The 27,202-nt window shown below is 42.6% G+C and overlaps 2 protein-coding genes across 4 annotated transcripts in view; one reads left to right on the forward strand and one right to left on the reverse strand.

Moving 5' to 3' along the window:
• TMEM255B (transmembrane protein 255B) overlaps positions 1–8,002 on the forward strand; it is a 67,060-nt gene extending 59,058 nt beyond the window's left edge. For 2 of the 3 annotated variants that reach the window (XM_071430711.1, XM_071430712.1), the window contains 2 exons: positions 4,641–4,784; positions 7,335–8,002. In XM_071430711.1, coding sequence (XP_071286812.1) covers positions 4,641–4,784; positions 7,335–7,502 — 312 coding nt within the window. In that variant the 3' untranslated portion in view covers positions 7,503–8,002. Of the gene's footprint in view, positions 1–4,640; positions 4,785–6,570; positions 7,277–7,334 lie in introns of those variants that run through there. The other variant, XM_071430713.1, reaches the window with a different exon arrangement.
• Positions 8,003–11,957: 3,955 nt separating this feature from the next.
• The window catches only part of GAS6 (growth arrest specific 6), a 40,186-nt gene continuing 24,941 nt past the window's right edge, over positions 11,958–27,202 (reverse strand). The window contains exons 8-15 of the mRNA XM_071430714.1: positions 26,646–26,767; positions 26,413–26,531; positions 25,832–26,021; positions 20,425–20,589; positions 18,734–18,902; positions 16,975–17,147; positions 15,957–16,182; positions 11,958–12,544 (exon numbers count right to left, since the gene is read on the reverse strand). Coding sequence (XP_071286815.1) covers positions 12,393–12,544; positions 15,957–16,182; positions 16,975–17,147; positions 18,734–18,902; positions 20,425–20,589; positions 25,832–26,021; positions 26,413–26,531; positions 26,646–26,767 — 1,316 coding nt within the window. The 3' untranslated portion in view covers positions 11,958–12,392. The remainder of the gene's footprint in view (positions 12,545–15,956; positions 16,183–16,974; positions 17,148–18,733; positions 18,903–20,424; positions 20,590–25,831; positions 26,022–26,412; positions 26,532–26,645; positions 26,768–27,202) is intronic.

Below are 27,202 nucleotides of genomic sequence, written 5' to 3' on the forward strand. Positions count from 1 at the left end.
TGGGAATGCTCAGGTATCTCCCATTAGGCGGGGAGCTTGACATAATAATGTGAATTATGGGATGCCTTGACACCTTCTAAGACAGCATAGCTGCCTATCCTAGCAGCAGTTGAGTCAGTTATGTCCCATCAGTAGAGATAAAGATGCTACAGGCAAATGTCCTGAATTCCCTGGTAGTTCCCCGGGGGGAGGAGGGGGACCCCCACAACCCAGTGGTTTGTGCTAGATACCACAAGTTAGCATGCCAATGGGAACAATCCATCTCCGCAGGATCCAGCTCCTATCTCACTCACAGCCTGTGCCTTATCAGATCAGAGGTTTAGCCATTACACACCCAAAAATTCACCTCCTCCAGCTCAGCTGAGCGCCTTGGGGTCTCAACAAATGGAGGAATGTTTTGAGTCGTTGTCCCTTAACAATTCAGCCTCTCTCATGGATTTATACCTTTAGGCAAAGCTGTTGCCAGCTGTTCACAGCTAAGTGGGTCAAGCCCTGTCAAATACATGAATGGAAGAAAAATACAACAGTGTGAACAAATGCTGGCAATTCACTTAGTGGCATATGTTTTTTCCCTTCTAATTCATCACTGAATGTGTGGGCCAGCATGGAGTCTGAGGATGCTAATTTGTGGCTAACATGTAAAAGTCAAGTCCTACTTGTGACTGCTCAGCCTTGTGTAGTTCTTTTCCCTAAGAATGGGGATGAATTCTGAAGTACCAGTTAAATTTTTATTTAAACAGTTGTGTGCTCAGGACGCTTCAACATCCTCTTTTGCTTCACTAAGGAATGCTGCCTTCTAACTACTCCCTGTGCACACCATGATGCTGTGCTTGTGTGCACCACAGCTCTCCTTTATGCAGGGGACTCCTGCAAGGAATTGCTAACTGATTGCAGCCAGCCACTGAAGACTTGCAGCTGCCCAAAGGGAGTGGAAAGCAGTTTTCCCATCTTAATTCATCCCCTCCCTGTGAGAGGAGCAGAAGGGGAACAGAAACAACCACAGTGGGAAATGAGGGAAAGGAAGAGCAGCTTGCATTTGGAGTGAAGGCAGCTATCACCTGCAGTAAGTTTTTGGGAGAGCACTGAAGCTTAGTGCCCCCAAATGTTTTCTCCTGCCTAGCAGATGGGTGTGAGTGCAGCTGTGGGAAGCATGCAGAGAGCCAGCCTGAGTCCACCTAACCTGCCTTGCTCAAACCTAAGCTTACATGAGATTTGGGCTGATGCTCTGATACAGCTCTGTGCTTTGCAGGGCCATCACTGCACTGCTGGTGAGGAACATCAAGCCAAGGGGATGTTCCTGGGGGAGCTGCAGTCTCCATGATCTGGCACATTCCCTTGCTGGGAGGCAGAGCCTGCATCATGGTCTGGGTCCTCTGACGGGGTGACATAAAACCAGGGAGGGAAATCACAGCAGCAGTGGGTGTGCAGTTTGACCCCTGGCTTAGCTGGAGTGAGCCTGTCAGGGCTCCAGCTAAAAACCTCATCTGAATAAGCTGTTCAATGTCTCCACTGAGTGTGAGCAGGAAAAGGATGTCATAGTTCAAGGGAAAGATGAATTTGTGTCAGTCACCTCAGCCATGCTTGTGAAAGCATTACTAAAGCAGCAATCCAAGATGCAAGGACTGCTCTTTGCTCCTGCCTGTGCTTTCTCAGGGTTCTTTTGAGTTAGTACCAGAAATAATTTGCTAATCTGCTGCTCCCTTACAAAAGGAGTAACTCTTGGGGGAAGACAGGGGCCAAGAAAACCTCAAGTAGAAGAGGAAAAGAAAGGGGCATGGGGCTGAAATAAAAAGAGCAAAAAAAAAAAAAAACCTTTTAAAGTACGTGAGAGAACTATTTACTTTGCTTTAAGATGCCACCTTCTCACATAAATGCTCACTGGCATTTTGCAGGGAGAACTGCAAAGCCCCCTGAAATGCCTCACAGCATTGCTTTGGGATTGACCTCCAGAAAACACAAGGCCAGGCTGACTAGTCAAACAAAAAACATCATGTTTATCTCTGGGGAATCCTGGCAGCCAAACCATGTTACAAAGGGGAGAGTTTGCAAAACAGTGCCCTTTCCTTTAAAGCCATCATATTTCCTGGACAGAAAAAAAAGTGTTGTTTTGATTATTTTGGCTTTTCTTTCTTGTGACAAATTCCCTGCAGACCCTGGCATGCTCCCCTGATCTCCTTTTAAGATCAATAGCATGCTTGGGTATAGGACATGGAGACAGTTACCTTAAAGTCACCTCTAACAAAAAAGCAGATCAAGATATTACATCAATAGATGTACTCAAGGTACCCAAAATGATAACACACTATGAATATTTCTTACAGAACTTGCAGGTAAAGAGTTACATGGAAAATTTCACTTGCTGATGAGGAGTTAATCTAGAAACTCCCTTCCCTGTCCCGTGTTCATTTGATGGCTTCTGGATGTTTTTCTGACACACCTTGCCAAGGAATCTGCCTGCCCTGAGTTTAGGGCTGCATTAATCTGAACTACTGATAGTCCTGAGGGGAGGATGGGGGGTGGGAAGGGGATGCCTTTTAAAAGTTGTTTTAATTAGTCCCCTTCTTGCAGTCCTTAAAGGAATCTGAACAGATTAAATAGCATTGCTTTTCCCCCTCTCCTCTTCCTTCACCCTGCCCAAAAAGGAAAGCAAAATGAACCCCTAATTACTGAGCTACTTGCCATGGGTTCATGTCTTGGCACTCATGCAACTACACATGCAGTCTGATGTGAAAGAAGCTGGAGGTCAGACATAAATGCTCTGGCAGGTCTGTGTGAGGCCAGTGAGCTGAGTGAGCTGGCACTGGTAGCATTCCTGGCTAGTTCATAGCTCCTTATCTCTTTGACTTGGGTGTTGGTGCAATTTAGAATGTCTCAACCCAGCCGTGTATTTTAGGTAATTTAACACAGAGTCATTACTGGAATACTTGATAAAAGCATCCAACCAACCTCAGTAACCATAAATTGTTGCTGGCCCTGGGCTGAGACCAGATAGCATGATAATAAGGTGCTTTGAATTAGTAGGTGTGGCATGGATGACTCCCCAAATTTATCTTCTAGGACTGTTGAGATGTTCATCCTTAGCAATTACAGAGCATTGGTCTGTGGGTGGATGGAATGTGAGAGGACTGAGAGAGGTCCTTAAGAGAAGAAGCCAAAGGGGGTCACACAGCAGCACCCAAAGAGACCCACACCAAAAAGTTGGAGACAGATGCAGAACAGGCATCTGTATTTCACACCTGTGGATAAAGTTTCTTGACTCATTTATGTCAGAGGGATCTGATTTTATCCCTCCTCTGAGGGAGGAAGGGCACACTCTGGGGCTGTGCACTGACCCCAAACCTTTGGGTCTGAAGCAAGCAGGTTACCTGCTCCTCCCTACTCCTGAGGCACTGTCTCTTCCCCACCACATCCACCCAGCAGGGCAGGTAGAAAGGTGGGTACCTTGAAGATGAGAGTGTTTTGAGGAGGGTGCCTTGAAGATGAGGGACTTTTGCCTTCTCCTGTGAAATGATCTCTCTGCCTTTGATCCCAGCCTTTCTCCATGCCAGCTCCTGAAATGCCAGATTTCCCCAGGAAACTAACCCTGGATTAATCAGTAACCTTCTGTGGTACATCAGGGACCTAGATGATGTTTTCCATGTACAAACACAATTAATATACTTCTTTCTCAATCACAGAGAGATCTCACACTGTCTCCAGAGGGTGCAGTGGTTTATATCTCCCACTGATAAATATGAAAGGATGTAAAAAAAAAAAAATCCTGGCTGCTGCTTTCAGCATTTGTCTGGCAACTACCATATTTTATTATTTCAGTGAAAAGAAAATTCCATGCTCTCATGTGGAGGAATCTGCTAACAAAAACAAAGGAAATAAAAGAAACCACTGGATTTATCTCATGAAAATATTTCACAAAGCTCTGTTGCTCTGTTGTCCTTCACAAATTGTTATATATCACAGGGTTTTAGGGTTTAACACAAACCCTCTTTCACATCCAGCTTTTGATCTTTCTTCCTGACCAAGATTTTTTAGCTGGTTTAGCTGGTTTTGCATTGTAATCAAAAGACATGCCAATAAAGCCATGAGAGAAGGATTTTCTGCAGTAGGAATGAGGTAAGCACATTGAAAGTGATGCTGGAGAGCCAGCAGCAAACTCCCAAGTGAGAGTGAGCTGTGAAAGAGGAGCAACTGATCTGGAAAGGAAGATCTAGGTAAATCTGTGTAGGAAAGCAGAGAAAAAAGACTTGAGGGCATCAGGTAGTTGCTATTGGAAGGAGGCAGCAGCAAATGGTGAAGAACTTGGTGTTTGGTGCTGGATGAATAAGAAGGGGCAGCCAAAGCTGTATGCTGTGCACTTCACGGTGTCTCAGATCTGGAGCCCTGCCAGTGCTTCTGTAACTGTTGCTAGGGAAGCACCAGCAGCCTTTTTCCAAGGGAAGAAGATTAAAATAGCTGTGTATTTTTACTTAGAAAATTCATTCCGGATACACCCTCCTCTCATTCTGTCTGCTGGTTTTGTACTGCTGGTATTGTGTTGGAAAATAGAAAGCTGTTAAATTGTCTTGTTGCTTGTGTTAGGAGCAGCTCCTGCTCCAGCCCCCTCTGCACTGTACTGATATATTGTTGTCTTGTGTGCTCAACAGGTACCTCTGTCCCAAATCACCTTCAGTGCTGCACCTCCTCCTCAGATCCTGTACAATCCTGCCCAGCAGATCCTGACCTATGCTGGGTTCTGTCCTTCTGCAGCAACAATTTCTACCTATCCCTCCTACCCACTGCCTCTTCAGGTACAGTACAGACACACACCCCTCTCACACCATCACAAAAGCATTACCTGCTGCTCAGTACAAACTCTGCAGAGGCAAGTCTTAGCAGGATCCCAGCTCCCAGATTTGTCTGTGGGATGACTTAGTCTGTGCCTAGTTTTCTGGTCTGTTCTCAGACCTCAGGATTTCTCTGGTTGTCCTTTGGACTCTCACCTGCTGGTGAGGTAAGAGTTGCCAAGAGTAGAGAGAGAACGGGGTAGAAACACGTGAAATTAACTGAAAATATTCATGTAAGTAGTCATGAGGGTCCATTGTGACTGTTCAGTCCTCTGTCCACTGAGAACTAGAAATACATTGCATTTACCCCAAATTCTTATCTGCACTCCAAAATAAACACCATTATTTCCCTAGATTTCTACTTTTTCAAATAAGTCTGTTCATTTATCTTCCTTCATTTTCACAATATTGAGAGGTAGACACCAGGAGCTGTTCCCAAGTCAGGAGAGGTTAGTAAGAAACACTGGGATCCACTGGGATGGTTAGTAAGAAACAAGAGGAAAACTTAACTCTGTTCCTGGGGAAAAAAGTAAAAGCAAGCCACCTCCTTGTATGTATGAACTCATTATGTTGCAGTTTGGAGAGAAGTAATTTCTGCATCAGTATATGAATTTTAAGAAATCAAAATAAACTTATTCAGAGGTACAAATCATGAATGATGGAAGCAGAAGTGATTAGGAACAGCCAGAAGCTTAATTGTCATCTGCTTCCATTGCTTGAGAGCTGTGGGCTGAATCCATGGGGCTAGAGGTCTTCATGTTCCATCTAAGTGCTCCCATGGCATCCCAAAAGGGCTGCACACTTAGGTGTGGGGAACTAAATTAAGTTTTAGCTTAGAGTAGAAGACCCTGACTGAGCTGGTCTACCCTTTAGAGTCACTAGTGGATTATCTCAGGTTAAAGATATATGACATTTCATTCCTGACCCTTTGCTGAATCCAGTGTCTCACTGAATAAATGCTGGCCAGAGAGGCAAAGTCTATAAAATAAATCAGCCATATGGCAAAAAGAAATGGTGATAGCAGGAGTGCATTTTGAAAGGATGTAACCAGCATTTCTTTTGTTTACTGTGACATGTGCCAACAAAATAATACATCTCTTACTGGTACAGTTCAGTCCCAACTAGTCTTGGTAACAGGCCAGCCAGCTGGGCAGGTAATGGTCCTGATTAGGTGGGCAGGGACTGCTGGTGATGACAGCACTTATGGGTTGTGCCAGCTATTCCTGCTAGAGAGAACTCACTGCAGAAACAATTCCAGGCAAATGAAAGCAGTGGTTGCAGTTTGAGAGGGGAGGGAAGCAACAACTCTGAAATAAATAAAGCCCCAAGCCAACCCAAAACCACCACACCTAAGTTTGGAGGTGATGTATCTAGCAGGTCTGTCAGTGTACCTGCACTGCCTCAGAGAGTTAAAGGGCATAAACAAGCCTTCCTCTTGGGATGTTCCCATTCTCACTCACTAAGGCACTGTGTGGTACAAATGCAGGACAACATTCTCCTTGCCAGGAGGGTTTGATCCAGGGCAGCAGCCCCTGCTCACATGGAGCCCCATGGAGGAAGCAAACATCTTGGCATGGGGTCTGCCAGCCCTGGACAGCTCTGAGATGCCATTGTCCAAGGGCAGCCCTGGTCCTGGCCTTCTAGATTGTGGCTATTAATTTTTTTTAGCAGCAGGGAACATCACTTCCCCAGATTTTTCATTTCGCTTGAAAAAGATCCATGATGGCTTTATCTTGTTTTTAAATTCTAGGCACTTTAAGTTCACTTTAAAGTCTGAACTTGAGGGGAGCTGAGTCCAAGTCTTCAGATGAAGCCCACAGACTGGCACATGCTATCATATGAGAGGAATAAAATCCTCACCCTCTTGAAATCAGTGACAAAACTTGGTTTAAAGCACTAGTAGGATTTTATCCAGAATATTATTCCCTACGTGCATTCTTTTGTTTTAATGAACCCTGCTTGTTCCTGAAGATAGGCTACTTCCTAAGCTCTGTTTATTTAATGTGCCTTTTTCAGGCAAAGCCCCATCACAGCTGACTGCCTAAGAGGGAGACACATGCCCACCTGTAAAATTTTCTCTTAAGAGGAATCTGCATTTGGCAAATAATTATGCAAGTATTATAACTGAGATTAATTACATCTGAGGTAATTTAAATTTCACAGTGAGGCCTGGAAAGGAGCAGGTACACGTAACCTAATCAGTCAGTCAGGTGCTGTGCCTCACCCAGGAAGCCAAGCATCTTTTCCTGCAGAAATTCCTGTTCTGCTGTATTGCCTAGCTGTCTGCACAATGTCTATTAAAAATGACCTGGGTTACAGATGGAATCTCTTGTTTCACTAGACACCATCATTGCTACATTTAAGCAGGAGCTTTAGAACTAAAATTAATGTTGTGCTGCAATGCATGAGAAATTTAATTGCGGGGCTTATTATGTAACACATGGCAAACAACACAAAACTGCAATGGGGTTGTAATCCTTTACTGAAAAAGTTCTTTTTCCTTGTCTGATACAGCCTGCCAGCAATTTTCCAGGAACATCATCTACTGACATTTCTTTATCAGAAGAAACTCAGCCTCCATCTCAGTCCAGCTCCAGCTATGGTCTTCCCCCAAATGCTCCAGCCCTTTATACACCAACTTACTGCTTGCCTGGGGAAAAGCCTCCACCATATGCACCATAGAACAAAGAATTTATTTTAGTAGCTGGTAGGCTTTTCTTTTGTTTTAAAGAAACCTCTGGAAACTGTGCTGTGCAGGCACTAGACTTCTCAAAGGAGCCCAGCACAGAGTTACTGCCATTCTGCTTTTAGCCTGTGAGCAGGGCAGAGCCCTGGAGCAGTGAGGGCAGGCATGTCACCTGCCTGTGTGCCTGCAGTCAGATGTAGTAGAACTTTCTGGCTACTGTAAGCATGAGATGTTTCCCTCCCACTCCACTGAAGAATAGATTTTCTTCAAGAGGAAAAATGAAGAAAACACTCCAGATATGTGTTCTGCTTTCATGAACCAATATTGAGGGGTTTTAGCCTGTGGTGTCTGAGTGAGTAGCCGGGAGCTCCCAGAGTCAATAATTTTGGGTAGCAAGAGTTTGTTTGCTTGTAGTGTTTAATAACTCTTCTGGTGAAAGTGTTGTACCAATAAAGTGTGGCAATTATTTTACAATAAAGTTCACTGTGTATGTTTATACTATCCTAAGGCTGTGTATATTTGGAAGGAAAGGAAAACAAAAGAACAGAGGAAGAAGTACCCTACCAAATAGTTTCTCTTTTCAAGTTTCAGATAGAAAGGCTAATTCTATTTGGACTGTTTTAGCTGAACTTTGTGCCAGTCTAGTCTTCATAATAAAATGTCACGTTAATGCACTAAAAATACCATTTCCAGACATGTATTTTAGGCTACACTTTAGTGTTCAAATTAATTCCTTTCTAGTCAAAAGAGCACCACAAGCAAAACCATTTTAGGTTAAATGCCTCTTATTTATTTTTAAGTTAATCCAAGACCTAATGCAGGTATTTCACAATGACTGAAAGAGAGTGAATGAAAGGATGAAGGGAATGAAGGGGCCCAATTCCTTTTTTAATGTATTTATTTTCTCCAAAGGCTAAGCAACAATACCTTTGGCAGTGCCACCGACAGGAAAAAAGCCATATCCCTGTTGTCTGCACCCTGCCTCCTCACATTAGCTGGGATTCCTTTTGGCACACACTTGCCTTATTCTGGGACAGGGGTACTTACAAACAGCATGAAAACCCATTTAATGCTGCATCCTTTCACTGCATTTTGCTCCTGCAGGAAAGGTGTTGGTGCTGCTTGCTCCATAGATCTTACAGTCTAGACAGCAATGAAGCTCTAGAAATTTCCTGAAATGCCTAAGAGTGAAACAAGGAATGGAAGGTATTTCTCATTAACATTTTAAGCAGCTGCTCTGTATTATGAAGATATTGAAAAAAACTAAATAAACAAAACCAGCTTACTTGACAGTTTCCTTTGAAAGGAAGGGACACCATCAGACCTGCTTAAAATGGAAAAAAGAGTGATCATCCTTTTGCATAACACTTTGCAACTTGCAAAAAATATCTCTTAATTCATGTGTTTTACCTCTATGTGTAAAAAGCCGATTCAGTACTGATACACATAAGAAAAGAGATTAATTTATAAGGACCATAAAAGCCACCTTTTGTTCAATTAAGGTTTTTCTGAGATGCAAAGTTTTAGGCCAGTGATGAGGTGCCTTACTCACCTTGTTGACAAGGTGAATTATACGAACATGGCTGAGAAAAACAGAAGTCAGAAAAGAGATAATTTGTTTTGTTTTAAACATTAATTTAATGCATCCCAAATGCTTAGTTCTTGTGCAAATACATGCTGTGAAAAGCACAGTCACTCTGATTATGAAGTGGAGCTACACATTTACTTCTTTTTACTTGCTATGAATACTACCAGGGGAACCACCTGGGTCCATTTGGAGGACTCAAAGTCCAGAACAGACTTGATCCCTTTGGGTTGAACACCTAGACTAACTAAACAAGGATGAAATCAATGTTTCTCTTGGGTTGAAGCAAGTGACTGAGAAGGAATGGAGGAATGCTTATTGCAGCTACCTCTTCTTCCAAACCTTTCTTCAGTATGGTACTGCAGTAGGGTATTAAAAAAATTTATCTTTACACTCTGCCCCCCCCTTGCCCCCCACCTCTTCTGTCATTCTCCAGACTGAGAAATTCAGAGTTTCTCTTCTAAACCACATTTTGAGTCATTGTGGTCTGTGCAAAACATCTACACATATATGCACACATATGCAAACTTTGGGAGCAATTTCTGCTCTGAATTTGAGAATTAAATGCTCTTGTACACGTGACATTTAGTATGGAACTGCAGAGTACCACAACATACCACAGGATTCATGTTTCCAGGACCCAAAATAATTCTGGCCACATAAATAGTGTCACTTACATTAACACAAAAGTCAGGCATATTTGTGATTCATTTATGCCACATGGTAGTTTTTTCGGCACTACCACAGAGATTTTACCAAAATTCCAGACATGAAACTATTTTGCTAGATTGTTTCATTTGAAAAGAACAAAGTAAAACAGGGCTTGTTTTATCTTCTTGGTTTAAAAATAGGTGTTTTCCGAATCTGTAATTTTTTTCAGTGGAGTTACTCCAAGTCTAAAAGATGGGAGATTTTAGTGGTCGAACCCCAGCTGGCAGCCCAGCCCCAGGCAGCCACTCACTCATTCTCCCTTGCTGGGATGGGGGAGAGAATCAGAGGGGTAAAAGTGAGAAAACTCATGGGCTGAGATAGAGACAGTTTTATAGGTAAAGGAAAATCCGCACACACCAGCAAAGCAGAGCAAGGAATTCATCCACCACTTCCTGTGAGCAGGCAGGTGTTCAGACATCTTCAGGAAACGCTGGGAAATGTCACGTGGAACAGTGATTTGGGAAGACAAAGACCATCACTCTAAGTGTCCCTCCCCTTCCCCTTTTGTCGCCGAGCTTTATGTGCTGATCATGAGGCCACATGGTGTGGGATATCCCTCTGGTCACTTGGGATCAGCTGTCCCAGCTGTGTGCCCTCCCAACTCCTTGTGCATCCCCAGCCCCCTCACTGGTGGGGTGAGAAACAGAAAAGGTCTTGACACTGTGCAACCCCAGCTCGGCAACAGCTAAAACATCCCAGAGTTATCAACATTGTTTCCAGCACAAGCCCAAACTACAGCCCCATACTGGATCACAAATTGATCCAGAGTCATCAGTGGTAACATAAAGCACTTTCAGGAACAAGGTGGTTTCCCTTGCTCAACTAAAAAAAAGCAAAAACATAGAACTACGCCTGGGTTTTCCTATCCATGCACCGTCTGTCTAGTGGGAAATTTCCTTTCAAACTTGTGTCTGGTCAGAGCTGGCAGTAGGTCCTTCTCCAAGTATAAATGAGTAGGTTGGTTCAAAGTGATAAAGTTCTGTTCTTTTCTGCCCTACTGCATCACTGCTGATTGTTTTACTTGTGATAAGAAGCTATGATGCCATGTCTAAAGGCTAATAGAGTACCTTTCTCTTCTCTGCTAAATAAAGCAGTGATCCTTGCTAGAAAATATGCTTGGAATAGTCTTCCCCTTCTTGCCTCTTTTCCTCTGGGACAGTTGTATCTTCACAGTTTGGTCACAGATGTTGCCGCACATGAGGATGTGCGTTATCTAATGTGTTATCTCCTTATCTGCTTAGGGAAAACATAACATGACTGACCAAGAATAATTTATAAAAGACCTTGTAGAATTAGACTTTTTTCATGCTAATCCTCTGAAGGATGGTGTAACCTTAGCCACCCAATACTTGGATTTTGCATATACCAATATTACTCAGCATATTACCAATATTACCACAGCATATACCAATATTACTCAGTTTATTAATAAATTGAGTAATATTGGTATATGCTGTGGTAATAAAACTGCATATTTTTTTTGTCTTTGATGCAAGACAAATACCAAATAAAACACGATTTAAGTGATTCAAGAGAGACTAGGCAAAGCCCATCCCAACTTCAGAAAGATAGCTGAAAAGTTGAACACACTTTATGGCTCTAAACCTTTCCTGCATAAACACCCACAGATATTCTCACCTCATGCAGTTCAGCCTGGCTAACTCTCACAGCTCAAGCCTCTCTGCTCCCACTAGGCTCACAGTGAATGAGCCAACCTAAAAATGCAGCAGCAAAAATATGTCATCACCAGATAATATTCTCCAATTCTCAACACCTCATCATTTACTCCAGCAGCTATTGACACAAGAGCTGTATGGCTTTCAACTTCTTGAGTCTTTCCTTCTAAATGTTTCCTGCTGACCCAACTTCATTTTCCATTTTCTGTAGACCAAGAGTTTTTCTAAAGGTCGCAACTGAGTCTTTTTCTGTGGTACCAGAAAGAGAAGCTCTAGCAATAAGAATAGCAGCCACCATTTGCTCTGCAGCTGAGAAGATATGGAACACTGATGGAAGCATATAAACCCCAACCCTCAACCTTCAAAAAAAACCCAGCCCTTCCCCTCTCCCCCACCTTCTCCCAGAGTAACCCCCAGAATTAGGCACAGTCTGAGTCACTGTCTCCAAATACCAGAATACAGAATAATCTCAGTACAGGTAAATTAAAAACTTGTATGTAAATATTTTATTCTCTCATATTTTGCAAATCAGAAAGCAGTGTTTGGTAATAAAAAATAATACAGAATTATTATTTTTCTTCCAGTCCACACTCATCTATTACCAGGTTTCCCACATTACAGATGAAACTGTCTCTTACAGTCTAAAGATAGTATTCACTTTCAGTACATTCTGTACTTTTGACTTATTTAATATTAGTCTTCTGAACTATTTACAAATATATTACAACCTTTAAACCTCAAAGCAAAGAGTATTTCAATAATCAATCTGACATAAGGATCAGTAGCTTCTACATAACTTCAGTGTTTAAGAGAAACTATACACGCAGTGCAGTAGATCTGAATAATTTATATCTTTTAAAAAAAGAAAAGCACTGAAAGTTTCTGAGTATAAAACTTTCGCATTGCAGTGGTACCTACTGACCCTCCTGGACTGGAGGACAGGAGTGTGAGGTGATGTCACTGTGCTTGTAGAGAGCCTCATCCAAGTCCAGTGTGGTGTTGTTCAGCTTGAGGGTCATGCAGCCATGGTAGGAGGCGGTGACCGGAGTGGAGGTGACAGGAACGTCTGTCGGAAAAGGGAGATAAAAGTCTCTGACAGCTGCCTTTAAGTAAACACCTGCCCTGCCTAGGCTCAGATGGCTGTGGCTCAATGAGTTCATGCTCATCTCTTCCCATGCTGGCATTTCTACCTCCCCCTGCCCCCTTGCCAGAAGGCAAGAGCACAATCCCAGACGTGAGGAAAACACCATCTGTTCTGGTGCACCAAAGCCCTTCTCCCAGGCTGAACCCTTCCTCAGCTGCTCTGTGCCTCTGCAAGGCCTCCTGGATGAAACCTTGTGCTGCACAGCTTCCCTGGAGTGGCACAATGTGTTCACACAGCCCCATGTTTTCCCCCTCTCCATCTCCAAACTCTGCTTTGTTATTGGTGGAGATGTTAGACCTCCCTCTAACTCCCTCTGCTCTTTCTCTTCAAAATAGCTTCCAAAAGATTATGGAAAGAATTTTATGACAGGAAAGCACTTCCCATATGCTGCCTCTACCACTTGCTGGATTTATCTTTACCATAGTTTTGCTGTGTATGAGCACAGGAAGGTTGCTGGCCTTCATCAGCAAGGTGCTGGAATGCATCAGTTGAATTGGTCAGACTAATGAGACTAATTTTTACTGTGGAGATCCACTGTTCTTTTAATCAGTTTACCAGAGACAGAAACCAGATGGCAAGGAAGAAGACACTACAATCCAAGTACAATCCAATAGACTAGAGGAAATTAGTCAATCTTACTATTAACTTCTGTAATTATCATATACACACTGACTGTAAACAAACAAAAACTCAGCACAGTAACATAACAACAAGAAAATCTACATGAGCTCTGTCCTCTACCTTTCCCCAAAGGTCTTTAGTTTATTTACAACCCAAAGCTGACCCAATCAAACTGGTTGTGCAATGGAAAATAATGAACACCTCAAAGAATATTTAACTTCACTGTGATTCAGGCAGCTAAATAAATCACTTATCTTTACATCGAAGCAAGGACAACTTGAACAATAGGTTGTCCTGTTGACCCAAGATTATATAAAATTTAAAGTGTTCTGCCTGGAGATATGCAGGGCTGATGTGCTCAGACACAGCTCAGATAGAATCTAGGACTAAGTGGGAGAGAGAACATTTGTGGGAGATCTGTAAGCCACAAAAAAATACTATAAACCTCTTCAGCTTCCTGGGGGAGAGCTACCATTGCTCAGTAGTTGCTTTATTTATGATGTTATCTATTTCCCATTCCTCCCCATTTGCCAAAGTTTATCTGCAAAGTTTGCTGAAGGAATGCAGCATCTCTGTTGTAATACCTCACAGGAATGTAAACTAAATTTTGAGTCAGAAGAGTTGAAGTTGTGACTTAACAACTTGAAGACTCGTCTAAGGAGACAGGCAGATTGCTGTTACATGTGCCACAGGGCTGACTGAAAGACAGTGTGGGCTTTCAGATGGATTTGCAAGAGATTAAAAAGAAATTAATTTTTTTCATTGTATTCTAAATTATGTGAAATATTTCATTTTCTGTTATGACTAGAAATGGATCTGTCCAAAATGTGGTCATAAAAAGATTTGAAACCTAGTTTAAAGGTTCTTTCACCTGGTGAAATGCATATTTTCTGAAAAATCACCTATGCATCACATAAATTACATAATTTAGGATTTACCAGAACTGAAAAGCCTATAGAAAATGTAATTAATGTCTACATGTTCTCTCTTATCTGTTGAAACTCTAAGTAGTATTTCTTTCACATCTGCAATAGTAGCTGTGCTTAGGATCAGGCTTAATACGTATTTGGATGCAGAATTCTTTCTTTCTTTGTGGCAGATGGAATAAAGATGTGAAGTTTGACCACTATACTGTTTTTTCCACAGGGTATGGAAGCATGGAAAAACTAAAAACTACGTAATGTTTTCAAAATCTGAATGAGCCAAACTAAATTAGATCTGACCATTTGGTATTGTTACTTAACCCAGAGTGATTAATCCAACTGAAGTGCTGAAATGTTTATTTATTTGGCAAATGACAGTGTTTCTCATGCAAGTGCTGGGTTCCTCTCAATGGCAAAAGCAGAGTGCTGGCAGAAATTCCTGCTGCTAAGCACAACAGATCAAAGGGGGGATAGCAGCTAAACCTACAGCATCCAGCTGAGCCTGAGCTGCTACAGCCATGGTACCTCACCCTTAGCTCTGGCAAATGAAAACCAGGGCTGCACCCAGCACAGGTAGTCTAAACCACAGAGAACCTGGGACAGTGACAGAATGGGATGATTTCTGAGCTGTGGAAATCTCCACTGTGCATCTGAGAACAGCTTAAAAGAAAGCAGGCAACCTCTATTGCCTGTGCAATGGCCAGCTTAGATAATTTAATCTGAGAGTAGAAAATGACACGTTCGGGATTTCAGCCTCCTTCCTGCCACTGTGTGAATGTTCCAGAGTATGTGGCCTGCCCCTTTCAGGTGTGACTGGGAGCCATTTGCATCATCAGCATAAACCCTCTGTAAACTCTTGCTCCTGGTGGGGACAGCCACACCATGTGTCCTAGTACCTGTGGCACCTCAGCCATCCTGTTCCAGCCTGACTGCTTCAGCACCTCACAAGAGGCCAACATTTGTACCTCTCCCTTGCTTGGGCAAGTAAGGGCAAGATTTTGCTTAGCTGCTGGCATCATGTGCATCAGAGACATAAGTGTTCCTTTAATAGCATTCCTCAGCAGAAGGGACTGATAAACCTGTTCAGGCAGAACAAGAAACAAACTCCCAAACTTGGGAGATGAAAGATGAAAGTTTGATCTTACAGGTTCAGAAGAGAGGAGCAAACTGACCTCCCAGAAGAAGCCCTGTTGCTGCTGAAAAGCCAGAGACACTATAAATGGTGTTAACCCCTTGGTTGTACCCTACATGCCCCTGGCTGGGAGGCAGTCTGTTAACTGTGTCATGCTGCAATCACTTCAAAGAGCATCAGCCAGGGACAATCCCCACACTGGGCTTCCCAAGTTTCAGGCAAAGCCCCCTGAGGTCCTAGAAGTCCCCTCAAGGAGTGCTCCCATGGATTCACTACATTAATGGAGCACTGCAGGAACCTGTAGCCCAGCTCCTATGGATTTTACCGGGTTTAAGATAATAACCCAGTTTACAGCAATCATTATTTTAAAATCATGATTAAATGATAAAAAAATCATTATAAATTATTAAATCATTCTTATTGTTGAACAAGCAAAACCTCCTCTTTCTATTTCTGCCTCCAGCTGCCCTCAGAAGGACACAATCATTCAAGCAAAGTGCAATCCCTGATCCATTATGTTCCTGCATTGCAGACAAAGCCTGCTCAAGCAGAAACAGAGAAGGACTCTCACAGCTTGAACAGAAACAGTGTTCCTGACTCCCAGCTCAGCAAAGAGAGTTGGAAGTCTGTGGCCCATGGTACAAAACTGGAGGCTCACCTGGCAATCCTCCCACGTATGTCTTTGTTGACTGCAAAGAGCTCTCCAGGATGGACAGACTGTCCTCCAATTCAGAGATGCTTAGTTCACTCTCTCCTGCTAGCCCATCCACCCTCAGGGATAAGTGATCTTTCTTGAGGAGGACATCTACAGAGTGTTCCTTTTTATCACAGAGATTTATTGCCAGTCTGGACACAACTGTGTTCTCCAAGGCCACGATGACAAACTGAACAGCAAGGGAAAGAAAGAAAAACAGGCAATGAGCAGAAAAATACCTAGCTACACTTACCCAGTACCAAGATGAGCCCAATGTGCCCTTCATTACAAATATTTAGCAGAGTCTCCAGAGAATTAGGCTTATTACTATTGCTGATTGTGTTCTGAGCTCATTTGCACAGATGAAAAACAAATGAACCATGAGACTAATTCTTGAAACTGTGTTTTCTCAGAGAGGGTTCTTAGTGGGTCTTGCAGAAATCATTATATTGCACTGGGGACAAACCAACTGGAGCTGCTGTACTATAAATGAAAATTGGCTCATGGGATTTAGTGAAATCCTTCCTGGGTTACCCTTGTGGAATGCCAGAATTTAGCCCTTTGTTATGAATGCCATTGCAAAGTATCTTCAACACTCCACCATGACTGGCTTTTCCCAGCACCTTTCCCACACCTAAAGCCTGTCTCTTGGTTTCTTTGGGACAGGTGCTGATAAGCAAGAATGGAAATCCCTGGTTTATGGCACTAAACAGTTTCTGTACCAGAAAAAAAAAAAATGACTGCATTCAAGAGAGCAGTTCTATCTTTTACCTAGGCCACATTTGCCAAGAGGTCCCTATGAGTATCTGACACACACCTGTAAAAGGCAGAACTTCAGGCAAGCACGGTTGTTTCAGACTATGCTCTGAACAGGTGGGACAAATAATAAGGCAGGCAGCAAATCTGACAGCTGTTTTTGAAATTGACTTCCAGTTACCAGGCAAGAGCAAGGAAACTTCTCTACAGAAATACTTGTTTGTACCTGTTGCTTCAGTTTCTTTGTGGAGTGATAGTCAATCAGAGATAGTGATAAAGGGACAGATGCTTCTTCTGTAACTAGGGCAAACAGCACACCAGTATCTGTTGCTGGCTGAATTACAGCATTTACTTCAATTTCCCAATTTGTCTTGGTTTCATTTCCAGAAGAAGGTTGCACTGCAGAAAAAGAAATTCATTGGACAATGTGTCAAATGGGTAAGCTGTTCAGTTTCTCCCTGGAGAAGACCATAGGCAGATGAGCATCTGGAGGGACTGCCACATTTTTTTTTAATTTAAAAAAAATAATTCCAAAGCACTTGAACATAAAATTGGACAAGAAAATGGCATCAGTTTCCTTTTGTTACCTTATGCATTCTGCTGCTTTTCAGAATGTCAAAGGATAACATAAAGCTTTTTATCACAAAGAGTTAGTCAAATTCCCATGGCTGGCAATCTGACACATTCAAAGAACTGCTGCAAGATAGGTCAATCGAAAACCAGTTTTTGAACCAGTCTGTCCAAAGATCATTGAGGAATCTGAGTTGAAATTTGACATGCAGGAAACATTTCTATGAAAGCCTGTATTAAACTCAAGAATTGTATAATACAATACATACTACACTCATCACCTATTCAAACTCTTCCTGATCACCAATCTCTCAAAAGTGTGGCATGTTTTATTTCACCTGTTGAACCCTGAATTAAATTTTCTGGTATCTTCTTACTGCCTCAGTACCCTAATAATTTAAAAGGTAATGCAGGCTGCAAAGAAAGACATCAGCCTGCTCCTGCAACCTCCCTTCACAGGACTATTACCTCTGCTAGTTCACCACATCTTGAAATACAATAATCCATTCTTTATAGGGCTTACCACTGCAAAGGAAAAAGAAAAAAAAAAAAGAAAGAAAGAGAATGATTGTTTGGAAAAAAATGCAGGTGCTGAGGCCTTATCTGCACTTCATCTGCATTTTAGATGCTGCCTTTCTTTGCAACTTTTAAATCCCCGTGCTAAGTAATATGACAGACACCTGGTACTCCCTAATTTACGGTGGCACAGCAGAAAAATCCACATAACACTGAACAGATGGCTCCTGCAGAGCAGGACTTACACACCATACCAAAGTAGATGGTCAGCATTTGTGTGGGTTCAGAAATACTGATAGCTGATTACACAGATAAGCAAACACAATAATCTAGAGCAATAAAAGGTGCCTTTCTGAGTGCTACATTAGTATGGACAAGTTTGATTTGAAACCTGTTATTACTGTATGCCAATTTCATTGGCTTCTATCAGAGATATGCTTAGTGCATTTGTCCCAAGTGTAAGTAACGACAGCCCATGATTAAAAGTGAATCTAAGACAATAGACAATATTAATTTTTCTGTCAATCATCATCTCAAGATACAGCAGTATGGCTTGCAAGTCTCCCTGTTGAGCAGGAAACAATGGTAAAGGACTGGAAGGACCTAAGCTGCTGACAGAGAGGTGTAAAGCCTCTAAGGCTGAGGATGAGCTGGAGCCAGTCTGGCTGTGAAATGTATTACTGGAGCTACACAGAAAGAACCTAATCCCTGCTGGCCATATTTGCACTGGCTTGAACTATCATTTACAGGCCTTCCTTCACTAAGAACCACAAGTTTAATCTTTTCTGCATCAATCAACAGTGAGTCTGGCACACACCTAAGTTTTAACACTGTTTATTACCCAGGTATAGCTAATGGCAGGACAAGAGGTCAGAAATAAAAAATCCCAGCCTACTTACTGTAAGTAAGATTAAACACAGCAAAACCTCGGCCAGGATAGAAAGAGCCTCGTCCTGCTACAGCAAAGCACTGCATCTTTTCATTCATCTTTATGGTCTCTTGGATGGAGGTGTCCTCCCCATTCAGCCAGTTCCATGCCCGCATGCAACCATCCAGCCGAGGGTTTATCTGGGAAGATAAAGCAGCATCTCAGGCCTCAAATGATTGTTCAGTGAAGAGGAATTGTGTGCAAAGGAATACTGAGTTATAGTATCATACTAAACAGTAGAAATCATTTTGATGTGTCATGCACATGCAAATCAAGAGGCAGCAACCCCCATCCTGCAGCCCCAAGTGAGTGGTCAGTATTTCCCCAGGAAACTCTCCTGAGCTCAGCTTGTCTCCAGAGACCAGGAGGGCACTAGCTAGTGCAGGTGCTGGTTTGGTTGTATTGGTTCTGTAAGCTCCTCTATGTGTTGCCCATCATTAATACAACTTATTGCTAATGCTCTGTAGCCAGAGCTCCATAATTCAGCATGGCAAATGCTGGAGGCTAACTTAAGGCTGACAATCCCAATCCTTTTTGTCATTGCAAACAGCCTGCATGACACACAAGACAGACCTTGGAGCTGATCATGGTATAAGTTTTTGGGTTCTGGCTCAAGGAGGGGTGCCTGCACCACAAGACTGGCACACCACTCTGTACAAACCTCATTCCTTCCAGCTTCTAGTTAGGCTATTCTGTACCTAATGTCAGCATTAAAATGTGAGTCAGTGTGTAAAGAGAAGGCTTCTTGCAAAGTCTTTAAATCAGCACCACTACCCCCAATTAAGTGAAGGAGAGAGAGAATTAAGTGTCTGAGCCAGGATAAAAACCTGAGGAGTTTCTGGCCCTCAATCCTAGATTCTGACTACACCCTGGGCTTACTGTTTCTGACAAGCAGTGGCCCTGAATGACTTCGGGTGAGACACAGGAGCTGTGAGGCTCAGCTGCTGCACTCCCAGTCACAAAGCCTCAAGCTTGTCACCCAATTTAGGAATAAAGAGACGCAAATTTGGATTTCAAGGTGCCAACTCTGCTTGTGGTGGGCATTCAAAATGCCTGAGCAGCAGTTATTCCAGAAACGAAGCAATCATCCAATCTTACCCAAGGACTGCCTTAACTTCTATTCATATGCTGTATCTACTTCAATTAGGAGGAAATAAAGAAAAATAAGCTTCTGTTTTTCTTTGGGTCTCACTATAGTGACACAGCAAACAAATGCAGCAAATTGTGATTTGTTACACGTGAAGAACAAACTTTGGTCACAGCACAAAGAGTGCCCCGATGTTGGTTCCAGACTTAGTAGGCACAGTGGCACCCTCACACAGCAGCGTGCCCACTGACCCCTCCCCAGGCCACTCCTGCTCTCCAAGCCAGCATGACCACTGTGGATTTTGTCATGTGCTCCAGTTTTGCTGTGCCCTAACTCTGCAGGTGGGATACATCTCACCCAAACTCACCAATCAAAAAATCTGGGGACTCAACTTTGCTACTGGCTTAGGCTCCTGCTATAGTCAATGGACTGAAAGCTGTATCCAGAAGGTGATAGTTCCACCTGTTTCAGGGCAGGTTGAACAGCTCTCAGGAAGGACCAACATTACTCCAAGAGAAGATGAACTCAAGCCCTTCAGGCATGCAAAGGAACAGAAGTTATCGTGCCATACTTACTGGTAGAATAAGGTCCTTTGTTTTGAAAGGAATGCCTCCTACTGTCAAATTCAGCTGGTACACTCCCTTGTGTAGTGTAAACAGGTTTCCTGAGACAGCTATTTTCATAACTGCATCCCTGTTGACCTTTATAATCAAATTTCTTTCAAGTTCCTCAACAGAGATCTGAAAAAGTAAAATTCCAAATTGAGTTATTAAGTATGAATAGAACTTAGTATCTGCAGTTGCAGGTACAGGACAGACCATAGTGAAATCCCCAAGATAAAGGAATATTTTCAGTCCCCAAGCCTCTTTTTTCACCTTTTAAGTTACATTCCACCTTGACATGTAAATCTACTCTAGAAAGCAGTCTGTGATTAACCGTAATGGTGAAGACAGTCCATCTACTTCAAAACAGCTACAGAAAAATGTGAATGGATTAAATACATGACTTTTGTAGGTTGCTTTATGTAAAATGTAAATGCAGTAATGAGTTATTAATGACAAACTTCCTATTGCAACTGCATGTGAAAGGAAAAGCTGGAAGGACAAACAAGATGTATTTTGTTGGATCGGTGTAAGATAATGCAGAAGCCTCGCAGACCCAGTCTTTTAATATCAACCTCTTCAAAAAGCACAACATAGAATGGAATTTTTGAGAGGGTAATAAAAATGTGTAATAGGCAATAACTTTTCTCTCAAAAAAGCATCTGCAAATTTTCCTTCCATGTCTCTGAAAAGCTGCTTCTAGGAAGATTCTATTACCACTGAAAATTCAAAAAGATTTCATCATTTTGATTATGACCAGGCTGCACAAAGAAGCACTATAAAGCTTCTGTGGAGGGAGAGAAGGTGAAGCCCAAAGCTGATGCACCAGACTGACCAGCAGCCAAGATTCTGCTGCCTTGGACATGGGTCCTGCTACCAGTGGGGTGTTCTCTGGCTGTAGCAGAAGACAGTCTCAATCCTTCTGTAAAGAAAGGAACACACCTCCACTATTTCATAATCTTCTTCCCACTCTATGACAGATACTCCACCTACTCACTCTTCATCTGTACAGCTCTGTTCCCTGGGACACCCAGAAGCTGCTTCTATCAGTGAGCTGCTGTACAAACCAATTATCTGTTTTAGAGGATGTTTAGACATGTCTTGCCCTCTTCCTGCTAGCAGGCCAGGTTCTGAGCATCTTTCTTTCTGTATTTTGACTAGCAAATACAGTCAAATCCCAAAATTGCTCTTATCAGCCATTCTGAGCTCTTGTGCTGTGGCTGTAACATAAAGGAGGACAGGGTTGAGCAGGTTTGTACCTGGGCACTCCCTTTGGATTGCAGTCTTCAGTAATCAAGACTAAGTGAATTTGATAGTGGGAAAGATTATTCACAGACTTTCCTCCTCTCATGAACCTTTTTCTTCTCTTGTGAATTCCAGTACAATCTGGTTTATATTGCTACAATACTGTTTCCACCTGGTGTGTTGCTCTGTGCCACATCCTACAGGACATGAATTTATTTGTCTTTAGCTTGCTTGTTTAAAGTAGCACCTACATCTCCAGACTGCATTTCATGGAGACACACCAGCCAGTCTCAAACAGGCTTTTTTGAGTATTGGATGGCTGTGAAGCCCATTCAGTGTGTGGGAACATAAGCCCACAGGCTGTGTAGCCAAAAACTCACACAGACACCTCTGCCCAGTGTCGTGGTCACCACTGCCCTGATGCTCTGGGCTGTGGAGTGCCACAAGGAGCTGGCACAGAGCATCTCCCTGCTCCTGGCACAGACCCTGGGCAGGCACAGTGCAAAAGGGAATTGGGAATAGCCAGCTGCAGCAGTGCCCATACTGTGAAGAAACACTGCTACTTACAGAGCCACCAGAATTCAGGGCCTTTTAAAATTTAATTAGATTGTACAGCAAGTAATAACATATAAATAAAAAAAAATTCTGAGTTCTTAGCTGCATCTGATCCTTAATACAAGCAAACACAAATCAGTGAAAACTTCCATAAGAGAAGGGGTTAATCCCTGTGGGAATTCTCAACAGATTCCAGTTTAGGAAATTACATTCTGCCTACTTTACAATGCCCTCTGGCTGTTTAAGCTCCTGCTTCTTATAGTCAAAGCTTAATTGCTGGTGCACCACCATCACATATAAACCAAAAGAGGAAGCATTTCAGTAGTTAGCATCCTGCTCCAATTCCCTACTCTTGTGGCAAGGAGAAGCTGCTTGCTGCCTGGCACCATGGCTTAGGGACATTCAGGAGGACAGTTCTCACAGCTAAGGGTTCCCATATGGTTAGCCATAGCAAGGGCAGGCAGCTTTGTGTTTTGGATCCATGCCCTGGATAGCTCATAGCACACAGCCAGCCTGTCCACTGTTTGCTGAAAAGCAAGTGGACAGCACTGAAAAGGGACAGACCTACAGTCAGCTGCAGGGTTAAAACCAAATACCAACCTTGTGATTGCTTAACTTTCAGCCCTGACATTTAACAGTGCAGGTAAGTTATTATTTTTGCTAACCAGACTGTGTCCTCAGAACAGAACTAAACTCTGAAAATAAGACAAAATGATGACTGTTTTTGGAAATGCAAAACAAATAGAAGGCAAGTGCATTTTCTACTATCATAATGTCATACGTGCCACTTCATCCAGCTGCATTACACACAAATAACCACATTAAAAGTCTTTCCTGAGGTTTGCTTGTTTGTGTTTTCAATGCTGTTTCAATGTTCATTGCAAAATATTTTAGGAAGGATTAACACCAGAGAAAATACCTAGGTAGAAATATTGGCCTGAAGTTTTGAAAATGCCATTGTATTTCAGTGAAAGTATGCAACTTTTGCTCAAGAGATGAGAACACTGCTGGTGCTTTTTCATATTTTTTGCTTTTAAATAGTCGTTGCTTTTCCATACTGAAGTGCAGACTAAAGCTCACAACTGCACTTAAGCCTGGACTGTGACATCTGAAGATTGTTGGGGTTGAGTTTCATAGAAAGTGAGGCTGCAAAGTACACACACAAGTCCATGCTCAAAATGAAATGTGTGGCTACATGTTTTATAATAGGAGACAGTAAAAAGAAATCCTTAAACAAGATTTCCTAAATCAAAAACCATGCCAGAGAGAGAAAAATGCAGAAATGTAGGAGGGGATAAAATGTAGGAACATATTTACAGTTGTATCACTCAGCCATATAGATTAAATGGTATTTAGAGGTGTGTGACACTAGATGTCAAGCAGAAGAGAGCCAAGTATCTCTTGGATGAAAACAAGAGATAAGAAAATACAGCAGGGAAAGGAGAAATCAACAGCCTCCCAGCAAACCAGGCAAGGTCCCAGATCTCAAAGGTGTAAAATAGGAAGTCAAGAGACTAAAAGCTCCCTCCTCCTGCTGCTGTTCATCAGTGGGTAAATCCTCCTGCTTTGGGGCAGCATCAGCAGTGCACTGTTTCACTCTGGGACACAGTCACCAGAATTATGGCCCCTGCCCTGCTCCAGGTCCATTCCTGTGGCAGCAGAGCATGCTGCTCTCTCCTCCACTCGTGCCATGCTATCCGTGCGTCTGGCACTGCTCAGCCCACATGCAGGATGATGTCCTGGCTGCAGGGACACCTCTGCCTCCACCCCATCAGTGTGGCTCCTGCCCACCTGCCCCACAGCTTGGTCTTTGCTGTCCCAAAAAGCCTTGGGGAAGGATTTCTGGGGGATTTACACAATCCCTCAGAAAATGTGCAAGGTGTGTTGCTGCAGCCACTCAGCCAGGCAATTTCTTGGTTAGGATGGTACCTGGGGATAAGAGCCCTGACACTGATAGCTGGCAGGAGACATTTAATTCTTGCCTAAACATGACACTTTCATCACACTGCCTTCTCTCCCTGAAAAAAGAAAACACATTTCAGCTGTGTCCCCCTCAAATTAATATGGGCTAGTTTGTAATTTTCTCATAATGAGGTCAGGCACTTAGCAGGTATGTTAGCTCCTCTATTAAATGAATTAGCTTGACAACTGCTGATTTTTGTGACTCCCAAGTCACTCCAGTGGCATCCACTCTGCTTTTCACATCTTCTGTCACCATCCTCTCTTTGCAGGCAATTACAATTGTCCTATTTCAAATTAGCAGAACAACTCTTACCACAAAATTCAGTAAGAACTGGCTTGAAGCTATTCCTACATGTAAAGATACAGCACGTCACACATTTTATCTACAGCTTCAGTGAACCTCTACAGTTCTTCATTTGGAATGTAAAATTGTTTCACTGTCATTAAAGGAACTGAACCAAACATCACCTCATCTCCTGGAAGCATTACCAAATGTCAGTGGTTGATAGCAAATGTATTCAAGGACTTCTTCATTTATTAATTAGAAACAATTTTTTCCCACTTTGCTAATTTCTTTAATGTATAATTTGGAGTTTTTATATACTAAAAAATGTAAACCAGAAAATTATTCACAGTTACCAATATCTGCATTTGTCTCATATGTGAGTTAGCTGAGAACTTCCCACCCACTCCCCAAGAGGCACATCAACTTAAAAGTTAAAAGAACTAATTAAGTCAGAAAAAATGAAAGGAGAGGAAAAGGCAGAAGTGAGAAAGCATGTATAAACTGTTCATCTAGTGTAGATCATACTGCAGCATGTTTTTCATGATCCTGGCACAAATAGCAACAACCATAATGCTCCCAAAATCACCAGCTGATGTTTTGTGAGAGTGCCAAGAAGAACATGAACCCTCACAATCCTTACAATCTCATGAGATTGCTGGGACTATGGCATCAATAAAAAGATGCTTTAGGGGTTACAGTGGTACTGCTGGGTTGACAGTTGGCCCCTTCCTGGTTTTAGAGATCTCTTCCAACCTTTTTTTGGAATTCCCTGATGCTATAGTAGACCCCAATATCTTTACAAGGGAAACAGTCTATTTTGTATATAAACAGGCCTGAAGACTTTATAAAAAGTATACTGAAGCATAAGAGATTTGTCAAGGCCTCAGAAAATCTGAGGCCTGTGACTAAACAAATGAAGGAATAAACAGAAGCAAACACACACCCCCCCACACCAAACACACTTTGAAACTTTCTTAAAAGAACAGTAAGAGGGAAGGATCTCTTTATCTGACTTCCAGCCCTGAACCAGAGGGCATCTTCTTGAACTGATATGAAGTCATCTTAGCCCTACTGCATCTCAAAGGCACTGTTTGTGCAAGTGGTTGCTCTGGTTGTGCAAATTAGAGATGCAGTGTACATTACAATGGATATAAAGTGTAATTCAATTTCCTAGGAAAAATATTTTCACCTTGGAATGTATAACATACTGGCATGCCTTTAATAGACAGGTTGGAGAAGCATTTTCCCAGGAATACACAGAGTCTATCTGCACTGGATGAGTGCATCCCAAACAGGCCAGGAAGGAGTGGGACCCAGCAGGTCTGGGCTCACCGTTTGCCACATGCCGTGGTTGATGAGCGGCCCGGTGCTGGTGACGCGGCCCACCCCGCTGTACTTCAGCTGCAGCTCCAGCCGTCCTTTGCGCAAAGCCAACACTATCCATGTGCTGTCTTGATGGCCTCCAGCAAAGAAAAGGATACCTTCAGGATCAAAGGTTCTAAAGTCGAACTCAGCCACAAGTCTGACCGCACAGGTGCCAAGAAATAAATTAGTTATGCAGAGTTCAAAAACCACAGAGTACTTTCCATACAGATAGCATCAATTCTAGCAGCTCTAAAGCTCTGTTAAAATATACTAGCTTTTAATGCACTCCTGAAAGCCTTAAGATGTGAGTACAGCTTTTAAAACATCATCAAGAATTAAGAATACAGTACTATATTTCAGTAATTATCCTAACAGCTCTGTGGTCAAGGCTGCCTTTCTTAATTACTGGTTTAGGTAATGTTTAGCCTAAAGGACTTCATAATCCAAGCAAATAATGATGAATGTAGGGTCAATTATTATTGTAACTATTCCCTTGCATGCATCAAAGCCAGTTAGAGCATTTCACTGTCATTCTAAATTGTCCTCACCTTGTCAGTTGTTTCCTTTTGAAGCGCAGCCTGATAACAGGAGTGCCACTGAACATCCTCCCCAGGTGCAAGGATTTAATACTCCTTCCAACAGCAAAAGGCACACATGGTATGATGTTCTATAATCAAAACACATTTTTGAGTGCTTATTCTCCTCACAGAGCAGAAAGAGAATCAGAGAGTGCTGTAAAGTAAAGGTCTGTTTGCAGTTACAGCAATGATCAGTGACATACCTCACATGTATTCATGTCCTGGGAAAGCTTCACTCCCCCTCTGCCATCACAATGACAGGTGTAACTCCCTGGTGAATTGACACAGGTCTGTTCACAGAGCTGTTCTTTGCATTCATCTATATCTACACAAGACCAGTGAAGAAGAGAGATAAAAACACTGAGTTTGTTTAAACATGACAGAACTGAGGGAATGGCCTGAAGTTATGTCAGGGGAGGTTTAAGTTGGATATTAGAAAAAGGTTTTTCACCTAGAGGGGGGTTGGACACTGGAACAGGCTCCCCAGAGAAGTGGTCACAGCACCAAGCCTGACAGAGCTCAAGAAGCATTTGGACAATGGTCTTGGGCACATGATGTGACTGTTGGCGATGGTGCTGTGCAGGGCTGGGAGTTAAGACTCTATCCTTGGATCCTTGTGGGTCCCTTCCAACTCAGCTTATTCTGTGAAATCTGTTTTCACAGACAGATTCCAGCTGCCCAAAGATACATAGCAAATCAGTGGGAAGGCTGGAAGCAGAACTCAGCTACTCGTCTGCTGGAGCAGAGCCCTGGGCTTTAA

The sequence above is a fragment of the Agelaius tricolor genome, unplaced genomic scaffold, assembly GCF_023055355.1.
Source record: "Agelaius tricolor isolate 1412-34295 unplaced genomic scaffold, bAgeTri1.0.p SCAF_7, whole genome shotgun sequence".
Taxonomy (NCBI): Eukaryota; Metazoa; Chordata; class Aves; order Passeriformes; family Icteridae; genus Agelaius; species Agelaius tricolor.